This window comes from Corapipo altera, unplaced genomic scaffold (assembly GCF_003945725.1).
Source record: "Corapipo altera isolate COAL_440 unplaced genomic scaffold, ASM394572v1 61167, whole genome shotgun sequence".
In the NCBI taxonomy this organism is placed as follows: Eukaryota; Metazoa; Chordata; class Aves; order Passeriformes; family Pipridae; genus Corapipo; species Corapipo altera.
The window spans coordinates 1,500,385-1,519,690 of NW_020884949.1; the positions used below are offsets into that span (position 1 = coordinate 1,500,385).

General features: G+C 38.4%; 1 protein-coding gene across 2 annotated transcripts in view; it reads left to right on the plus strand.

Moving 5' to 3' along the window:
• Window positions 1–19,028, plus strand: part of RORB (RAR related orphan receptor B) — a 145,003-nt gene extending 125,975 nt beyond the window's left edge. For both annotated transcript variants that reach the window (XM_027662887.1, XM_027662888.1), the window contains exons 5-10: window positions 7,624–7,745; window positions 8,972–9,104; window positions 11,074–11,181; window positions 12,280–12,390; window positions 17,322–17,434; window positions 17,904–19,028. In XM_027662887.1, the coding sequence (XP_027518688.1) occupies window positions 7,624–7,745; window positions 8,972–9,104; window positions 11,074–11,181; window positions 12,280–12,390; window positions 17,322–17,434; window positions 17,904–18,059 (743 nt within the window). In that variant the 3' untranslated portion in view covers window positions 18,060–19,028. The remainder of the gene's footprint in view (window positions 1–7,623; window positions 7,746–8,971; window positions 9,105–11,073; window positions 11,182–12,279; window positions 12,391–17,321; window positions 17,435–17,903) is intronic.
• Window positions 19,029–19,306: the final 278 nt, after the last annotated feature.

Genomic DNA, 19,306 nt, shown 5'->3' on the forward strand with positions numbered 1-19,306 from the left:
ATGAAACCACTTTCTTGTTTCAGAACAATCTCAATTTTAATATAAAGATCTCTTTCTGTAAGCTGTGCTAGAAGAAGCTAGGAAACAGCTCATCTCAATAAATTTTCTATAATTATATGATGCCTTTAGAGTCCGTGTTCCATAAACTCAAGTTATTGCCTTGGTTAGTGCTGCCAGTTAAGTGACTTCTAATTAGTACAAAATACACATTTTTTACTGAGACCCGGGAGAAGTATTATTAAGTAGAGACCTTTTAGCATTTATAAAAATCCTCTAGGATTTAAAAGAATTCTGGGTCCATTCTCTAGGTTCCTTAAGATAAAGACTTCTTTCAGTTGTACTGGCATTTCTAGTAATTTGTTAGTGCTTTGTAGAAAGGCAAATGAAACACTGATTTACTTTGAAGGAGAGAGAGGAAATAGACAATTCACACACATAACATTTACTCAGTGGTCAGTCTCTTCATGACAGTAACCACTGAATAACTTGAACACAGGAAAGGGTTATTCATTAACTAATTCTAGCACTCCTAGTCTCATATGAGTGTTTTTGTGTTTCATACCATCTTCTTAGGCTGCATATTTTATAATGCTACAAATTTATTAAACAAATAGGGGTTATGAAACTTGCTAGTCTGTTTATAATAATTTTTGAAAGGGAAATACCCTCTGCATGATAAAGTTGAGAATACCAAGGAGAGATGAAAAATGTAATGAGGTTTTACAACCACTTTTAGGACAAAATGTTCCTATTTGTCTGTGGAAAAGAAAAAAGTTCAGACTTTTCAGCCAGTTAATTTAAAAAATTGGGACCTATTATTCGTGTTTGAAAGCAAACTCAAGACATACTTTTACTTTATTCCCTGTGTTGCTGCCTCTACAACTGTCAAAGAATTTCTTAATATACTCTGTGCATGAAACCAAGTTTTAAAATTTTTAATTTTGCAGTCTTAATACCCTCGAGTCAGGGTGTGGAATAGTGTAGATCCAATGCTATTTTGGCAGTTTTTTGGGTCATAGAACAGAGATTTTATTTAGAATACTTGGCTGGAGTTTTGATAGTTGTACAAATTGATATGCATGCTTACAGCAGCCAGCCAAAACTGTGATGTTATTGCAGCATTAATTCAAACTAGATCCCTACAAGAGCTCAACTTAGGATATAAGCTGAGATGAGCTCTTAGCTACCCAATTGGATCCTAAGGGTAAGTGGCAAATTAAAGATTCATTATTCATTTTAATTGAAGAAGATTATCAGTGTTTTAGGAAGCACACTTCAAAGTTCTTCAGTTCCCTGTGCAAAAGAAGGGATTGCTGAGAAAGAACTGGAGTCTCTCCTGAGAAAAGAGAGGCAAATGAAAGAACTAAGGAGCCTGTAGGAAGCAAACACTGCCAAGTACTGTTGATAATTTCTACTTAACAGGCAAATTTTACAGTTGATGAATGTTGTGTGGAATCCATGGATTTCATCCATCCCCACCAGCATTGTACTTGACTTCAAGTTGGAGTTTTTTCTCAGTATTAGAGTTGGAGATTTCTAAATATTACAAGGAAATGCATGAAAAAGGCAGGACTGACTTATCAGCTGACAATAGACCCCTGTGGGTCTGTGCTATGCTGATTTTGGTTGTTACTATCTAGGTTGCAGTGTTGAGTTTTCTCTATGTATTTTGGATTTCAGCAGTTTCTACACTGCTGATGCAATAAATGTTTGAGCAAATGTAATCTTTGGAGACTGCCTTTTGTGAGGTGACTGCTGAAATCTAAAATAAAAAATATAATGGGGAGTGGGGGAGAAGAGGAATCAAAACCAAAACATAACAAAACCAAGAACGAACAAATAAAGACCCCAGGAGAGTAGCCAAATCTGGAAACAGAAAGGGTCATTTATTGTTCTGGAAGTGGTGAGATGTAGTCCTAAGTTCATGCAAGAGGGCTTTTGCAGTCTTTCTGTCTGCCCGATCCTCCTGACAGGGCTGTCCAATGCTTCCTTAGCTACTGGCCCACACCTATGAAAGGAAGCAGCAGTCTCAGACACTTGGGTTCCTACAGCTTTTGAAGAGGAAACTGCTTAAGAGGCAGAGGAGACAGACAACCTCAGGGAAAGGCAGAAACAGCAACCAGTCCCATGTTCACCCCAAAAGCTGGTGGCTGCTGACCAATCAAACTGACCAGACCGCACATGGTACCTATTACCCACCCAGACACTGGAGATGAAAGGCCATTTCTTTTGCTGAAATGGCACTGTTCTCTTTATGGTCCTCCTCAGCTTCCTGATATACAATTTTCAGTTTTCAGCTTCTTCTGGACATCTACTACTATGCATTAGACTTTTTTTTTTCTTTTTTTTTTTTTTTACTGCTCCATCACAAAATCCCAATTAAATTATCTCCCCATTCATCCGACACCTTTCAGGTCCTCACTAGCAGTACCCCAGCTCCTGCGACAGGAAGGGCAGCACTGCCCCACCAGTGGGGAGCAGGGGCCAGCCTGACCACTTAGGTAATGGCTCTCCAGCCATGCCAACCAACACCATCTAGGTTTCCTTGTCACCCCTAAGAACAGAGTCTCTACAACTAGAATAGTGGGCAATTGTAGAAAGCCAGACAAGTATATGCAGGACAGGAATGAGGTTCAACAAGACCAAGTGCTGGGTCCTGCGCTTTGGCCACAAACACATGCAGCACTACAGGCTGGGGACAGAAGGCTGAACATGAGGCAGCATGTGCCCAGGTGGCCAAGAAGGCCAATGGCATCCTGGCCTGGATCAGGAACAGTGTGGCCTGCAGGACTAGGAAAGTGATTCTTCCTCTGTACTCGGCACTGGTGAGGCCACACCTCAAGTATCGTGTCCAGTTCTGGGCCCCTCAGTTCAGGAAGGATATTGAGGTGCTGGAGCAGGTCCAGAGAAGTGCAATGAAGCTGGTGAAGGGTCTGGAGCACAAGTCCTGTGAGGAGACACTAAGGGAACTGGGGCTGTTTAGCCTGGAGAGGAGAAGGCTCAGAGGAGACCTTATCGCTCTCTACAACTCCCTGAAAGGAGGGTTTAGCCAGGTGGGTATCAGTCTCTTCTCCCAAGCAACCAGGAATAGAACAAGACTGTACAGTCTAAAGCTACACCAGAGGAAGTTTAGGTTACACATTAGGAAGAAGTTCTTTATAGAAATACATGGGCTGCCCAGGGAGGTGGTGAAGTCATTGTCCCTGGAGGTATTTAAGAAGAGACTGGATGTGGCACTTACTGCTATGGTGTAGTTGACAAGGTGGTGTTAGGTCAAAGGTTGGACTTAGTGATCTCAGAGGTCTATTACAACCTAGGTGATTCTGTGGTTATTCCATGATGCATTTTGTTTGAGTGTTTCTGATTTTTCAAGACTTCATATTTGTTACAACTACTGACTGTTTTCTTGATTAAGTTGTTTCTGGTTTATCTCTCTGGAAGCAAATGCTTTTTTTCTAGATTTTATTTTTAATGAAGCATAGCATTTGTACAAAAAGTACCTGCTTTCTAAGAAAAATTTCAAGGCACCAATACTAAGAAATCTTCAAATTCAGAGCCAATCTACCTAATGCAAATGCTTTCATGTCCTAGTGTATGCCAGAGTTTGGACACTGGGAGCATTGTTTTCCATGGACCATGTTTCCCAGAAAGAGTTAATCTGCCAGGATGTGGTGTGACTTTCAGATTCCCTGTTATCATTTAATATCAAGTGATCATGATGAATGGTAGGAGATTTAGCCCTAATGTAATAAACCCAGTATGTAGGCAAAAGGGGAAGAGTAAAGCAGCTAATCAACATTGTTTTCATATTGTGTCAGGTAAGCTTTACAAATTCTGCAATTTACAGGCTACAGTTATTATAATGCTAGTGGTGTACTGTCATGCAGGCTCAGGAATTCTTTCCTTTGGAATTACTAATTTTCACTCAGTAGTTGCAGCAGTTGGTGCCTAGAAAATAAAATGTTGCTGACTTTGATTCTCACACCTCTGTGGTCAGAATCATCTCTTTTGTTTTCCTTTTCATACAGCAAACCTTGCAAGCCTACTTTAGCTTATGTAAGATGGAAACTGACAGCATTTCAAGGAGAAATGCTGTTCATATTGAGGTCACAAAAATGGAATTGCCTTCTGTAGTCCTTGCAGCCCATCCAAACAGGATTGCTAGTTGTGTACATGAAACTTCCCAGTGAAAGGGAACCTTCGAAATCTCTGGCCTAAGATTTTTGAAAGCAAAATAAACTAAAAGTCAAGAGTGATATGTGAAGTAACTGTAGTAGACTCTTCTAGCCTGGAAAAGAGGTCACACATAGATGTTGATTATCAAGGGTACCTTCACAGGCTTGAGGCCACAGCCTCTGCATCCAGACAGTATCTCTCCTCCCACTGTGTGTAGATGTTTGCTTGCTTTCTTCATTGTCCATTTCTTTCTAGTTCCACATAAAGAATTAATCTGTTGAAATCAGTGGTCAGCAACTTTCAGAGCTGCTAGGTCTCACAGAAATTTATCATATTTTGGTTACAGCACAGTAACTGTGACAGGACAGGTTTACATTACATGTCAGTACATTATTCCCAGTGGTTTAGGAATGTCTATCTGCATGGGATTTTCCAAGATGTGTACTTCATTGGCAAAACGATACTAAAATCTGAAAATGTGAGAAAAAAAAGACAGCTATGGTCTGTGAAACCCTTTCAGAGTGATGTTCTTGGCTCTGCCTGCTTTGGATCTTCTGTTGCTGGACCATTTGAGAAGCCAAGACAAGCTTATACTTCTTTTACTTTTTGAATCATACCAGCTCTGCCACCAAGTGTATGCTGTATTTGCATAAAGTTCCTTCCAGGGGCTTCAGCATGGAGTGTAAGCAAGCAGGCTCTGCTGCTTATGCTGAATGAACAGTTCCCTCCTCCTCTCAGACCCAGTGTACCCTTTCCATCACACACTCAACATTGCTTAGCCTGTGGCACAAGAGTTTCAAGTCTGTCTTGCACCTAATTCCTCTTTGCATGTCAACATTCAGAGCTGCTGCTTGCTGCGATTGCCCCAGGCCTTTGCACATCTAATTGGGTTTTAATGTCAGATCAACATAAGCACAAGTACATAAGGAAAAGATGTATAGGGGTAAACACAGAATGCCATTCTACAAAACCCTGAAGAGTTTCTGAACTCTTCGTTCTTAAGGTAAATACATAAATGGTGGGAAAAGGAATGGAACTGAGGAGCTTTGCAGTAATGGAGACCTTCAAATAAAGTATATTTTGAAGGCAGTGAAATCAAAAGGTCTTGTTTTCAGATTGTTGGCATAGGTCACCTTATCTGATTCAAAATCTGTCTATGCAGTAATGTGAAATTATGTGAGACATTTATTGTAAGCATTTTCTCTATGCCAAGAGTGTGAATACCTTGACAAATTGTAGCTTGTGTAACAAATTGTGAAGCTAGGAGAACTGGGCTAAGAAGCACAAGAGAGAAGAAGACCAGACAGTGGCTGCAGAGAGCAAAAATCCTTCACCCTTGAGACTGCTGTTTTTTTAGATACAAGGCCTAAATGTTCCTCTGACCATATCTCAGTTCTCTCCAGTTAAATCCTTCCAGGAACATAATTGACAAAAAAATATAGCTTGAGTTGAACTTCTACAATGGGGTTTACAATAGCTAAGGATGTTTCCAAAAAGATAATGTAGTTAAAACTGTAAATAGAACAATCTGGGGGCAAAGTTCTCAACTTTGATCTTCTAAAAAAGGTAGGTTTTGCTTGCTTTTCTTGGTTAAAGATCCTGTAAAAAATTTGTTTAAAATCATCATCCCTTTATTCCAAGAAGCCCATTTATCTCTAAGATTTTTATTATGAAATGCAACAGTTTATTATCGTGGGTTAAGAGTTGCATTCAACCTTCCATAAAAGAACAGTGGGTAGGTCACTGTACTTACTAATATACGCTCTTGGTTGTCTTTATGCCTGAGCCAATTCTTCCATCAGGAAACCTAAATATAGTGTTGACCTTTAAAGGGATACCTGTACAGATTCAATTGAGCAGGTTTTATTTTTCTATACAAATCTGCAACTCGTTTATGTTTTCTTCACTGCCTTTCCACTGAGTCTCAGCTTATTAACCGTGGCAGTACCACAGACATCTGTCCTTTAAATAGCACTCCTATAGCAGTGTTTACAGAGAGCATATACATGTTTACATTCTTTCTTCAGCTTTCCTTCTTGCTGGCATTTTTAAATTCAGTCAGTATTTGTCCAAAGAGACAGTCTTATTTTGGAACTCCAAGCTCCAGGTCCATAAACTCTGTGCAAACTGTTGAGGATGTGAACAAGTAAATGACGACATACTTAGTTCTTTCTACATCCCGTGCTCAGGTCTGGCTAATGCATTGCCAATGTCCTTTCCCTTTTTTGACAAATGTTTTCTGTGCAATGCCGATTCTGCCACAAACACTTCAGTTCACTTCTGTGCCTTTGCCTTTGTTCCTTTGTTTGAAAGTTGTTTGGCTTAAGTGATGTCTTCAGGCTGAAGCACTGAGGTTTCAAAGTCACAAAATAGGAAATCATAAGTTTTCCATAACATGTTTTATCAAGACATTTCAACTTCCAGTGTTAATGAATTCATACTGGAAGTTTTTATGAAAATCTTTTTAAACCACTCAAGTAGCTTAAAGGGCAAAAGTCTGCTTTAAAATACTTCTCTAAGTTTACTCCTAGTTTCAGTGGGTTTCCAGGGCAGCACTGAATGCTTCCTTTTCTGCTTGCATCTTGCATTTCGTGTTGAGAAGTAGTTTCTAAGGCTGCTATTTCAGGATAACTTTAAGGTAACGTAGTGTTGTATGTGAGATCTATGTTCCCTATCTCTCCTTCTAAACCCCAAGATACTAGTTTTAGCTTTCACCAATTGCTAAAACCAGTCTCCATATTCTAGCTCATCAAACTAAATCAGAAAATTAACTTGAGAAGAAGGATACCTGTTTCCTGTTTCTTTATGAGTCCGCCCAAGGTAATGCAAATGTCTGTGTCAGGTTTGAGCGGTCAGTCAATTTCTGTGAGCTCTGAAAGTTGCTGACCACTGACTTCAACAGATTAATTCTTTTAGAAGAACTAGAAAGAAACTGACAATGAAGAAAGCAAGCAAACATCTACACACAGTGGGAGGAGAGATATTGCCTTGAGGCTGTGGCCTCAAGCCTGTGAAGGTACCCTGCTGAGCTGATAATCAACAGCTATGTTCTTCATCTTCTCCAACTTAGAAGAGTCTACCAGTTACTGCACAGGCATGAGACAGACAAAAGTGATTGGGTAACCAAATGGCAAAAAAATGTCCAATTGACATTTATTTAAACACCTTAAAAAACACCTTCAGAATGAAGATTCTGTATAGTTTAACAGGTATCATTTACTATGATGATACACTATGTACAGATCCACTGTTTATCAAGATCATTTGGCTTGGCATACTGAAACATTTTGCAATAATCATCTTCGTAAATAAAAAAAAAATAGGAGAAAGGGAGCATTGGAAAGAAAAGATTAAGTCTGTTAATGTGCATTTTCCAACAATTTCAATGTTTTCAGCATTTTGCTGTTGCAAATCACTGTTCACTGTGTTTTATTCTCCTCTTCACAGATCGAATTGCACAGAATATCATTAAATCTCATTTGGAGACATGTCAATATACAATGGAAGAATTACATCAACTAGCATGGCAAACCCACACATATGAAGAAATTAAGGTTTACCAGAGCAAGGTACAGTCCTGTAATATGCTTTTTCTGCTGCTTGAAATTGTTAACTCTATAATCTATTTGGCAAGAATACACTGATGAGTTTCATGTAAGTGAAAATAGGCTGCTAAATATCTCTGAGGAACTGGTTACTTAAAGCAAAGGAGTGACACTTCATAGAAAGAAGCAGGAGCTTTTCAGCATATGGACATATTTGCTAATGTTGAAGCTTACGTACGGTCATGGAATTCAGTTTGCCATTTTTGTTATAACAGATATAAACCTTATGCAGAAATTCAGTTGACTTTACTGTGATCACAACTGGATCCGTTGTTTTAAGGATTTTAAGAAAATAAAACAATGTAACTTTGTTTCCTTATAATTTTAAAAACATCTCTGCTTTTTATGTAAATAACAAATATCTGTCACTTATATACAATAGAGAATGACAAACTGAAAGTACTCCTTAAATTGAAACTATTCAAGATTGGGTGGAGAAATCATCTCATTGCACTATATCTTTGTTCTACCTCTGCGATTCTCGGGTCAAGTTCAGTCTGTTTTTCACTGGTACCTCTTCAGATGTAGTCCAGTCAACAGAAATCTCTGTGGCACTTGCACTAGTTTCATTAGCAATGAATTTGGTCAGAGTTCACTTGGCATATTAGCTGGTCAGGTAAGAGACAAGAGAGACTCCAGCTTGTTCTTTGAAATATGAGGGTCTGGGGAGAATTAACAGGAACGAAAGAACATCCATTTATGTTTACATGTGTATGTGTGCAAGGAAAATTATTATCAAGGAATCAAATTTTTATGTAATTCATTTCCAGATGGCAATGATATTTTAATTATATATTACTTTAAGTTTCAACTATCAAAAATATTCTGTTGAATAACTTAATAGCATTTTGCCACTTCTTACCTAATTGTACTCTGGGATGGATGATTGCATTTTTTATGCTGCTATCCTGTGCAAAAGCCAACATTAGAACCACATTTTAACATAGGGGAATGCATTCTGCTTCTTTGAAGAGGAAATACCACAGTTCAGATGACTGGTGCAATCAGCTTGTGAAAACAGCCTTCTAATGAAAAGTGCTGGGTACACTGAGAAGCAGAGATGCTGCTAGCTCTGCCTGGGAATGGGAATGAAGTCTGGGGAGTTCATCTGCAAGCTAGCTGGAGAACTTAATGCAATGATGTACTTGCTTGCTTACCACTTTGCTTTTTCATGTGTGTTTTCCCGGAAGACCAGAGAAGCTCTGTGGCAGCAGTGTGCCATTCAGATCACCCATGCTATCCAGTATGTGGTGGAGTTTGCAAAGCGCATAACAGGCTTCATGGAGCTCTGCCAGAATGACCAAATTCTCCTCCTTAAGTCAGGTAGGTAAACACCAGAGGCTTGGAACTGGTTTGGCACCCAGCACCCTAGAAATGTGCTCAGCTGTCTTGTCCTGCAAATCATTTTAATTTTGAAGGAGCCCTAATTTAAGTTTGAAGGGGCCCTAACAGACGTCTAACTCTCTTTCATTAACCCTTCTGTATTTTTCCACATTAGTCATGTTACTGCCTTCTAACCTCCTTCCCTCTACAGTCAGTTGTAGTTATTAAGTACATACATACACACAACCATTGCAAAAACTGCAGTCTCCAACCTGACATGTGGTGGAAGGACCCTGCAAGTTGAGCTGGTCCAATCAGTCATCTGCCACCCCGTGAAATCACTCAGGCCTGCCTCTGTGGTCATCTCTAATCTTTTTAATGAGACTACAGAAATACCCTACAGCCTGTACACAGGAGGGAAAATCCCTGCTGGTGCCAGTTGGTTTCAGAATAAATGAGAACAGATTACAGCAGTGTGCTCCAGCCATGCTCTCTGTGCATGCCAGGTTTGCATGTGTGTGTGCATAAGGGCAAGGGGGAAAAGGCTTTCCTTACTTGTCAAGGAACTTGGTAATTTCTGTCCTCTGAAAAAATCATGACAAGATTTATCATGACTATACAGTAACACTACCAAACTCAGGAGGACAAAATGGCATGACCAAGTGAACCACAAGAACCACAACTGGTAATTAATTACATTTACCCTGTAATATCAGTTTCTTGCTCCCTTCAAATGTAAAAGGTAGGATACTGTGTAAGGCGGCTCATTAAAGCTTAAGTCTTCCTATTTCAAGAGAGATCTCTTCCTTATGGCTGAAAGCCCGTGTGATTCAGTATTCTGTACACAAAAGACTGCAGCTTGGTGTGAGGCTGGACTCTGATGGTGCGCACAGGTGCAAAGGGAAGTGATACAGAGACCCTGGGAACATACAGGCAACCTTCTGGAAAAAGGGAGTTGTAGCACAGAAACTATTCTTTTAAATCTTGTACTAATTTTGAAAATTCTCTAGATACCAGTGCACCCCTAGGAAACTTCCTTCTTTTGACTGGCAAAGCTAAGAACACAACTGCACCTTCAGGAAAAGACATATTTGACTGTATTGTCAGAAAACACTGTTAAGCTTTAGCATATAAAGATATGCCAGGTTTTATTTTCTGTTTCGCTCTTAACACTGAGCAGGAAAGTCACGACTTCTCTCTCAAAAGCATGTTTGCAAAAGAATCCTCAGATTCAGAGTTCATTTTACATGACATTTGGATTTAGTTAAGGCATGTTTAAAATTTTTCCTTTCATTTTCCTAACTGCATATTTCGCAGTTAGGAAATAATATGCAAAGATAAAGAATAAAAAAGAAGTCTTCCTTTGGCTAATCAACAACCAGAACAACAGCAACAAAAACAACAAAAGAAAACAAAAAAACCCCAACCAAATCAAAACAAGGAAAATAAAAGTAAAACCTATTTTAGGGATGATCTTGACAGAGCTTTAACCTTTATTTTCTCTCTAAAAATGCTTTGTGATTATCTCCCTCTCCAGTCAAATTAAGCTGGGATTTTTATACACATTGAATGAAGATGCTTTTTGGTATTAAAAAAAAAGGTTTAAATATTAAAAAGAAGATTCAATAAATGCCTAATTTTAAGGATAAAATATTTCAAACTGAAATTATTTGCCCAGGTCTAAACTCAGGCAGGGGGCTTAGTCCAGGTTGGGGAATTTTTTTTGCTGCAAAGGAGGAAAAAGTCAACTGAAAGAAAAGGTGGTTAGACTGGACCAGAAATGACCCCTTTCTACATGCAAAGCAGACAAATATTTTTCTGCCATTCAGAGACATATAATCAAGACGTCTTCAAAGAGTGTCTATCCCTGCTGATGACTCATGTCTTCCTAAATATCTTCTTGACATTTCCTACACTCTGATATTAGGCAGTAATATATGGTTCCTTTGCTCTTTTTTCTGTCTGATAGGCTGCTTGGAAGTGGTTTTGGTGAGAATGTGCCGTGCCTTCAACCCACTCAACAATACTGTTCTGTTTGAAGGAAAGTATGGAGGAATGCAAATGTTTAAAGCTTTGGGTATGTTGCTCTTCTTCTTTTCAACCAGTTACATTGACCCACATAGCGAGAGATTTGTCTTTATGAAAATAGTGACCCACAATGAAAATCTCCAGTAAATGTTGAATCCCCAAGCCTCCAAATGTCTAGGCTGGAACAGAAAATGAAAAAAGGTGAGTCCACTAGCTCTTAGCAGTGATAGGTATTTTTCTCTAATAAAAAAGAGCAGCATCAGGGTTTTTTCAAATGGATTTCTTTGCCATCTGAAGTTTGATAAAACATGAGTTTATGGCAGGAGCCAAGCTGTTTATCTTCACTGTTCAGTTATGCTTGATATATCAAATCACTGCCACTAATTGTGTCCTGCAGAAGGCAACTTTAGCCCCAGCAATGAGGTGACTAAAATGATGAACTGCTATGAAATATAGACAAGGACTTTCCTAAAGTATTGTTTTGCCTAAAACTTTTAAGTAAGTTCATTTATATTAATTTATTGAAAAAAATTACTTAATTTCTTAACATGGTATTGAGTGCTACATGAAATGTTAATAGCTAAATAGATGTGTTTTGCCCATCCAACTGATATTATCAGGAATTTATTCAGGACCACAGTCAAAGATTTGAGATATTTCCTTCAAGTGTATATATCACATTAGTATATATTTTTCTTATTGGTTTTCATACACAAAACACTCTTTACAAGTTTAAAGCATTTCTGAATGCATATTGGTTGATTTATTTTGGTCTTTATGATGTTTTCACAAATTTTCGTAAATATTTTTACTGATAATTAGTAAAATTATATATGGAAAAATTATTTAGTGCTGGTCTTTCACACCTCTTAGATTTAATATCTATCTAGAAATAGTAATTCTTTCCACATTGGGAAAATAGTGCTGTCTTCTAAGATGTCTTTGCAATTTTTGTACTTGCCCCTAATTCTTGATAATTTTTTTGCTTCAATGTATGTTTTAGTGACATTTTCAGGTTTGGTGGAATTTTAATAGTTAATGAAAGGCAGACATTCACTCACACTTTTTTTGTCACAAAAACAATCCTTTTTCATGACAGGTTAAAGAGCTAATTTCTAGCATTGATTTTGTCCTCTTTGTTCTACAGGCTCTGATGATCTGGTAAATGAAGCATTTGACTTTGCAAAGAATTTGTGTTCCTTACAGCTGACTGAGGAGGAGATTGCCTTGTTTTCATCTGCTGTTCTGATATCACCAGGTAATTTTTCATTTTGAACACCACACTGGTTTTTTTCCTCTTTGCCCACCTCTATTTCTACCTACTTAAATATGTATTTAAGCTGTATTAAGCAATGTTGAGCAATGTATTAAGTAGTGGAAGAATACCTGAATTACCCCAAATACACCTCACTGTCTCATTGGTAAACCATCAGGAATTACACATATTGGAAGTAAATCCATAGTGTGGGGTAACAGACATGGAGCAGGACTGTGTGCAAAAGCAGTGCAGGCTGACGTTCTTCCAGACCACATACAGAGAAACATGGTACTCGAGGAGGTACATGTTCCTCCTGACTTTCTCAGGGAACACGAACCTCACAGCCCCGAGCAGGTTATATGGTCCATAACTATGATGGGCTTTTTCTGTGGGAATAAGAACATGAGCAGTTAAAATCTATATGGGGTCCTGTCTGAATTAAATTCCAGGTGAGATGATGTGATTAGAGGTGCAACATGCTCTCTTTATGTCTTCATATTATAATTCTGCACAGACAAGCATGCATTTAAGTGAGTGATGGCTGGCTGACCACAGAAAAGACTTTTGTGATTAAGTTGACTCAGAAGGTGGATGTAGCAGAGAAGCTCATGGTTTAGTGTGGGATTTTTAAGTATACTTGAGGGAATGTAGACACCCAGTTTCCTCCAAGGGTAACCTCTTGAAAGGCCTTACAAAAAACCTCACCATGTGTCTCAGTTTGAAGAGACTGGAATGTTTGCTAAAGAGGATGAGTTATGAGATAGACCAAACTTCTCTCTCTCAGCAATTGTAAATTCAAAATTAAGGGGCTTTAATTGAGGAAGTGTGGAAAAGCAGAAGAAATAACAACCCTTTATTAAAAGATATATGTATGTTGGCAAGAACAGTAACAGAACATAAAACAACTAGACAATAGTCCTGTACCCAAAAGTTACCTTCAAACCAAAGAAAAAGTCCGAATACTTCTCTGTCCTTCAGCGCAGTTCTAATCGTGGCCTGCAGGGGGCGCTGTTGGGTCACTGGAGGTGCAGAACCTGCAGTTCTCTGGGTTGGCCTGCAGGGGGCGCTGTTGGGCTCTGGCGGTCACCACACAGGGAGGGGTCTGGGGGTTGGTCTTGGGTCGCGGGAGGAGCCGAAAAGAAAATGGGGGGTCCTTCCTGCAGTGGAAGAAAGGGGAAAGGAAAGCAGTTCACCCCCATGGGACTCACTGTTATCTCAGATGACAGTGTCTCAAGGCTCCTCCCTTTTCTCCCGTGGGCATGCAACTCTCCGATGAAAAGCCAGTAGGTCCCGGCTGGAGTCACGAGGCAGCATGCAAGCCGATCGGGGCCACTGGTCAGGCCTCACGAGGACGAAAACCAGAAGGACCGGCTTCCAGGCCTTTTCTGCAAAAGTACCTGGACACAGAGCCTGTCTCCGTCCCTGAGAGAGAACTCCACAGCCTGCTCCCTCCCCTCCAAGCAGAGCCAGCCACCTCCTCCCAAAACATCTCCCCTCTTCCCCCAGCCTCTGGTGGGCCATCAGTTAGGAATGCGGCCTGCCCAGACCCTTTTTTTTTATTCAGCCTCCGTCTTTCTTACAGTGGGGGGCAGGGGGAAGAAAAATTCCCCTCTCAGATTTATTACCTATAACATCATGAATTATTTTTCCAGCTTTTTCTGCTAAAGACTTCCTCTAGGTCACTTTGCCCTTTTGCGCATCTGTGGTATAGATTATGTTAGTCAGAATTAGACTAGCACAGATGGTGTCAACACGTTCATTCTCATCATTAATGACACCTACTGAAAGGACTCTTCTCCTTTTTAGTTTGACTTTGAGGAGTTTTTACCATCATCTGCTCAGAGGTGAAATAGTTGAGCTGGTGGCTCTTCATGGTGTTGGGCCAGCATATTGCAGAGATAAAACAATGACCATTTCCACCTTAAAAGTGTCCCAACTATGTGCAGGCATGAGAATTGCCTGTCACTATCCCCCAGAGGTCCTGACTTCCTCTGGGAAAGTAGACTTGCAGTGTCCTTGTGGGTCCCTGCTTATCAGCCCTCCCTCAGTCTGAAAAGACCAAAGCTGTGAGGGTAACAGAGAGATGTGCTTGCTCCTGGAAAACATCAAGTGGACATAAAAATTCTGATTAATTTCTGTAGTTCTACGTATGACCCTCTAGTTTGCAAGCAAGAGGATACGTGTGGTATGTCCTATTCCTTTTTAAAAAAAGAAGCAAAAGTCCTTTATTCATGCAGACTGCTTATTTCTGTAGTCAGTGAACATGTGTAACTTCAGTCATAAAACACACAGTAAGAAAGAAGTGGTGGACTACAGCAGCATGTACATGAGTGAAAGCAATCTCTTGTCCATAAAAAGACAGAAAATTTGGACTGATAGTGGGAAGAAAGGGAAAAGAGTCCAGATTGAACTGACATTGAAATTTGCCATTTCTTTTCTTATAAAAATGATAACAGTAAACAATAGAGATATAAACATTTCCTTCCACACTAGATGCTCTGGTTTCTTCACAATAAAGACTTTCATCATGGAAATATCACAAGCTTACAAGTATACAAGCTTACAAAGTTTCCTTATGGGAAGTAGTCATATTTTCTACAGAAGTCATCACCCTGAAAGGTGATTATTGTGCCCTTGATCTTAGTGTTTGGGCAGTTTACAGAGAACAGAGTGGTTCTATAGTGAGTAAGGGACCTAAGAACATCCACTATAGATTTGCTAAGGTTGCAAAGCCCAGTGTCAGACCCATTTTCCACCTAATTCAGAGCACAAATCCAGATTTTCCACTTTGGGATATGTAACCACGCTGCTTGAAGGTGATTCTTTACCTTGATTTCTGATTTCAGAAATTAAAACAATATAAGAGTCCATAAAAGTTGCAGAGGCATATCTACTTGCAAACTTACCAGAGCAAGGTGGTAAGATACTAACCTGGCTGCCCCCATATGCCAATCCCTCTCCTGAAATTCTGACTTGCCATGTTCCTTCGTTCCATTTTAGTTTTTGAAAAAGCAGGTGTTATAAGCTTTCTACATTTTCTTTCCTACACTATTATCTAATGTAGTGGGCTGTGCACTCCTTAAAGATACACAAGTTCAACACTTAAAAGGAAAAGTATGTAGCTGAAGTGCTGCTTCTTTTATGAATAGTCACTCATCTATTGACTTTTTCCTGAACTATTGTGAATATAGTTAGAGTTACTTGGGAAATTTCAGCCAAATTTCCAGATGGTAGAAATTACATTTCAGGTGGTAGAAACCACATTTTGGGAGACAAACTTAACATTCATTATAAAAGTTTTACCTAGCTCTTGTCATGAATTTAAGAACTCTTGTGCAATATACAACATGCTTCATGACAGGCGAGAGATTAAACCTATTCTCTAACTGTTTCAGTCTATTTTTAAGCTTATTTTTTTGAAAGGTAAATACTTTAAGGATAGGCCTCTACGACAAGTCTTTTTAGCTCTAGATTGCCACAATAGGCATTAATTTAATGCTGTTGAAAGACATGTTTTTTCAATAGCATAAATTTTGGCACCTAACCTATGAAGTCTAAATATTACTGTGTGCTTATTGTGTAGACGGTGCACGTGCTCTCAGCTAATTCTGTTTCTGTGGCCTCTGATAGCACAGGATCCATTGGCTGCAGCATGATTCTCTAAGTTTTGCATAAAGATTATTTTCTTTTCCTGATCATCTGTTAGGTAGCTGAGGTTGAATTTTGTCTCTTTTCATAGTACTTGACAGTGAATACTTTTCATACACCCCTCTCCACAGAGAGCCAGACAAACGACAGAATTGTTTTCCTCCTGTGATGAAATGCTGCTTGGCTCCAGTCTGTGTGGCATCTGTGCTCATTGAAGCAGTTGACTTATATAATTTCTATGGGTTATTTTAGTGATGGGGATTGTGTGTAAAAGAGCTATAAAAGTGAAAGGACTTTTTCCTGTACTTTTCAATTTGCACATGAAGATTCATACCTTGTGATAAAATAAATTTTCTTATTTCCTATTTGAAAGCTAAAATCTATACCCAATAATTGGTCTGAATTAAGGGAGGAAGAAACAAGTCTGTAGCATGGGAAAACAGAAAGTTCAGTGGTGCTGCAAACACACTGTATTAATCATTTTGGACTACCTTGTGGTCTGCTACTTCTCTTTCTTTGTGTTTTTTCCAGAAGTTATGACTTGTGAAAATATAAATATTAAGGACAACCTCCTGCACTTGGGCTTTGAGTTCAATAGAAGCCATATGGGTTTTAAACATCTGTATCTGTAACTGTTATTCTCCCAAATAATCTTCTATTTTGTGTTGTTTAAAAGGAGAATATTTTTAAACAATGAGAAATTTGCACTTCAAGGCATTTCAACAACTCATAATTTTTTTGAATTATTAAAGAAATTCTTTTGAAGGAAGCCATTTTTTTATGTAGAATATATTTGGTCTCAAAATTTTAACCTAGTAAATAATGAGATATATTTTATTTAAATAATTGTATTCTCTTATTTTCAAAGAACTGTTTTGATCAATGTTTATTGTTTGTGTATTAAGACACTGAGACAACATACGTGTTTATCACCTTGCCAGCATAAAGTTAGAAGAACATTGATTGTACCAACAGAGAATAATAAAATGGTTGGGCCATGTTTCATTTCTATTCCCATCTTTATACCTAACATCCTGTTTTAAATAAAGAGATGCAGAGCCAACATTACGTTCCTGTATGTTTTGTATATGTTAGTTAAACACTCAGGTGATCCTTTGATGTGTTGAGACACTTTGCCTCTGAAACCATGTCTTCATTACCATGCAGTCCTTCCTCGTGGGAATTACAATTGCTGTGAATGCTTGCCAGCGTGGCACACTGTGTGCACCGTGAGCATGCCCTACATCTGTGCATTCTTTACCTCTTGTTTTCCTTTTTCTCAGATCGAGCCTGGTTAATAGAGCCAAGGAAGGTCCAGAAGCTTCAGGAAAAGATTTACTTTGCACTTCAACATGTGATCCAGAAGAACCACCTTGATGAGGAGACACTGACAAAGGTAAGTTGTTAAAACAAAAAGCCGAACACTCCTTGATCATGACTCTTTTCTTTTTGTAGCCGTTTCTACATGTACTACCACATTAATGTAAGATAAAAGTAGCGCACTGTGTGCTTGCAATACTTAGGAGGAGATAGGCTTGTTTGATGCTTGTCTCTATTTCTTCTTACTCCATTTTTTGTTCAAAATACTAATCTTTTTAATTGATACCCTATTAAGAATGAGACTGCCTTAAAAAAATAACCCTCCTTCTAAATGTATTTTTGGCACTTGGCTAAAACTTCTGGGACAATTGCTTTTAGGCTTTTATGGTAAGAAAAATGTCTTGTCTTTTGGATGGGTACTTTTGATGAGGCTTAGAATATTGCATTCAGTTACTCAGCAAGATGCTAACAGTTCATTTTGGAAACTGTAATTTATACAAAATTTGATTCTTCCCTCTCCCTTTTTTTTTTTTAATGTCTCACAGTTAATAGCCAAGATACCAACAATTACTGCACTTTGCAACTTGCACGGAGAGAAACTACAAGTATTTAAGCAATCTCATCCAGACATAGTGAACACACTGTTTCCTCCATTATACAAGGAGCTTTTCAATCCAGACTCAACCACTGGCTGCAAGTGAAGGGGATAATAGAATTTTCACGTAGTCATGGAATGCATCACTATTAAGACAAAAAGAAATGTTTTCATGAAGAACTTATTAAAAATGTCACTACTGCAACACTAGGAATGTCCTGCACTTAATAGAATTATTTTTCACCGCTACAGTTTGAAGAATGTAAATATGCAACTCTGAGTGGGGATGTCATTTTTCTCTTTTCTTTTTTTTTTTTTTTTTTTTAACTGACAATGATTATACAGATTTAGGACACTGTGTGTTACCTTTTTTTTAATTTACATTTATTGGGGGATGTTTTGGGAGACAACTGTTCCTAGAATTTTATTGTAGATATACATGAGAATAGAGCAGTACTTTGCAGTATTACTCTTGCTGTTTATTGTTCAAATATTATTTAAGAAAATTCCACTTATTAGATTGCCTAGTTCTATGTTTTTAGATAGTTTAATGCATGTGGAAATTTGTAACTGTCTTGGAAATTATGGTGCATATAAGGAATACACACATATATATATGTGCTATATACTTATATATATATATGAATATATAGATAGATATATATATGTAGGTATTATATGCATACATGCTGTAGCTTAAAAATCACATGCTTACATTTAAAGGATGCTCAGCCCAGCTGTAATGTATTTCTTAATCTCCAAGTAATGTATTAGATTTATTTTGGGCAATCAAGATTTGCTTTGCCAGTCAAGAGTTAAATTATCAGCTGCCAATGTGTAATGACAGGATCACTTCTGAGATATGTATAATGTAGTGCATGTGTACTGTGTGTAAATCAAACATCAGGAATGTAGCAATGGTTCAAAAGCCTTGTCTGGATGATTTTAGTGGAGAAAGGAGTAGTTGGTTTTTTTCTATTTTCTCACTGTTGCAGGGATAGAGCATATATAAAAGTGAACATAGGACCTGATGTTAGTAAAGTGTCTGGAGTAAAAATGTAGACTATCTCATATGTACATTTTTCTGATTCCACACATTTTATTTTATATATATTGCTTTGAAAAGTAGTTTCAAGTCTTGGTTTGTTTTTTGCTGAACTCATTAGAAAGGTAGGTCGGTCGTAAGCTCAGTGAAAACCACAGCAAGCCTAAAATATAACTCTGAAGAATAGTGGCAGAGGGAGAAAGGGAGGAAAGGAGGAGGAAAGTCAAAGTGGGCAAAGTCCATGGTTGTTACAAAGGACAATATAACTATCACTGTTTCTGAGAGTCATCATCTAGATGGGACTGAGT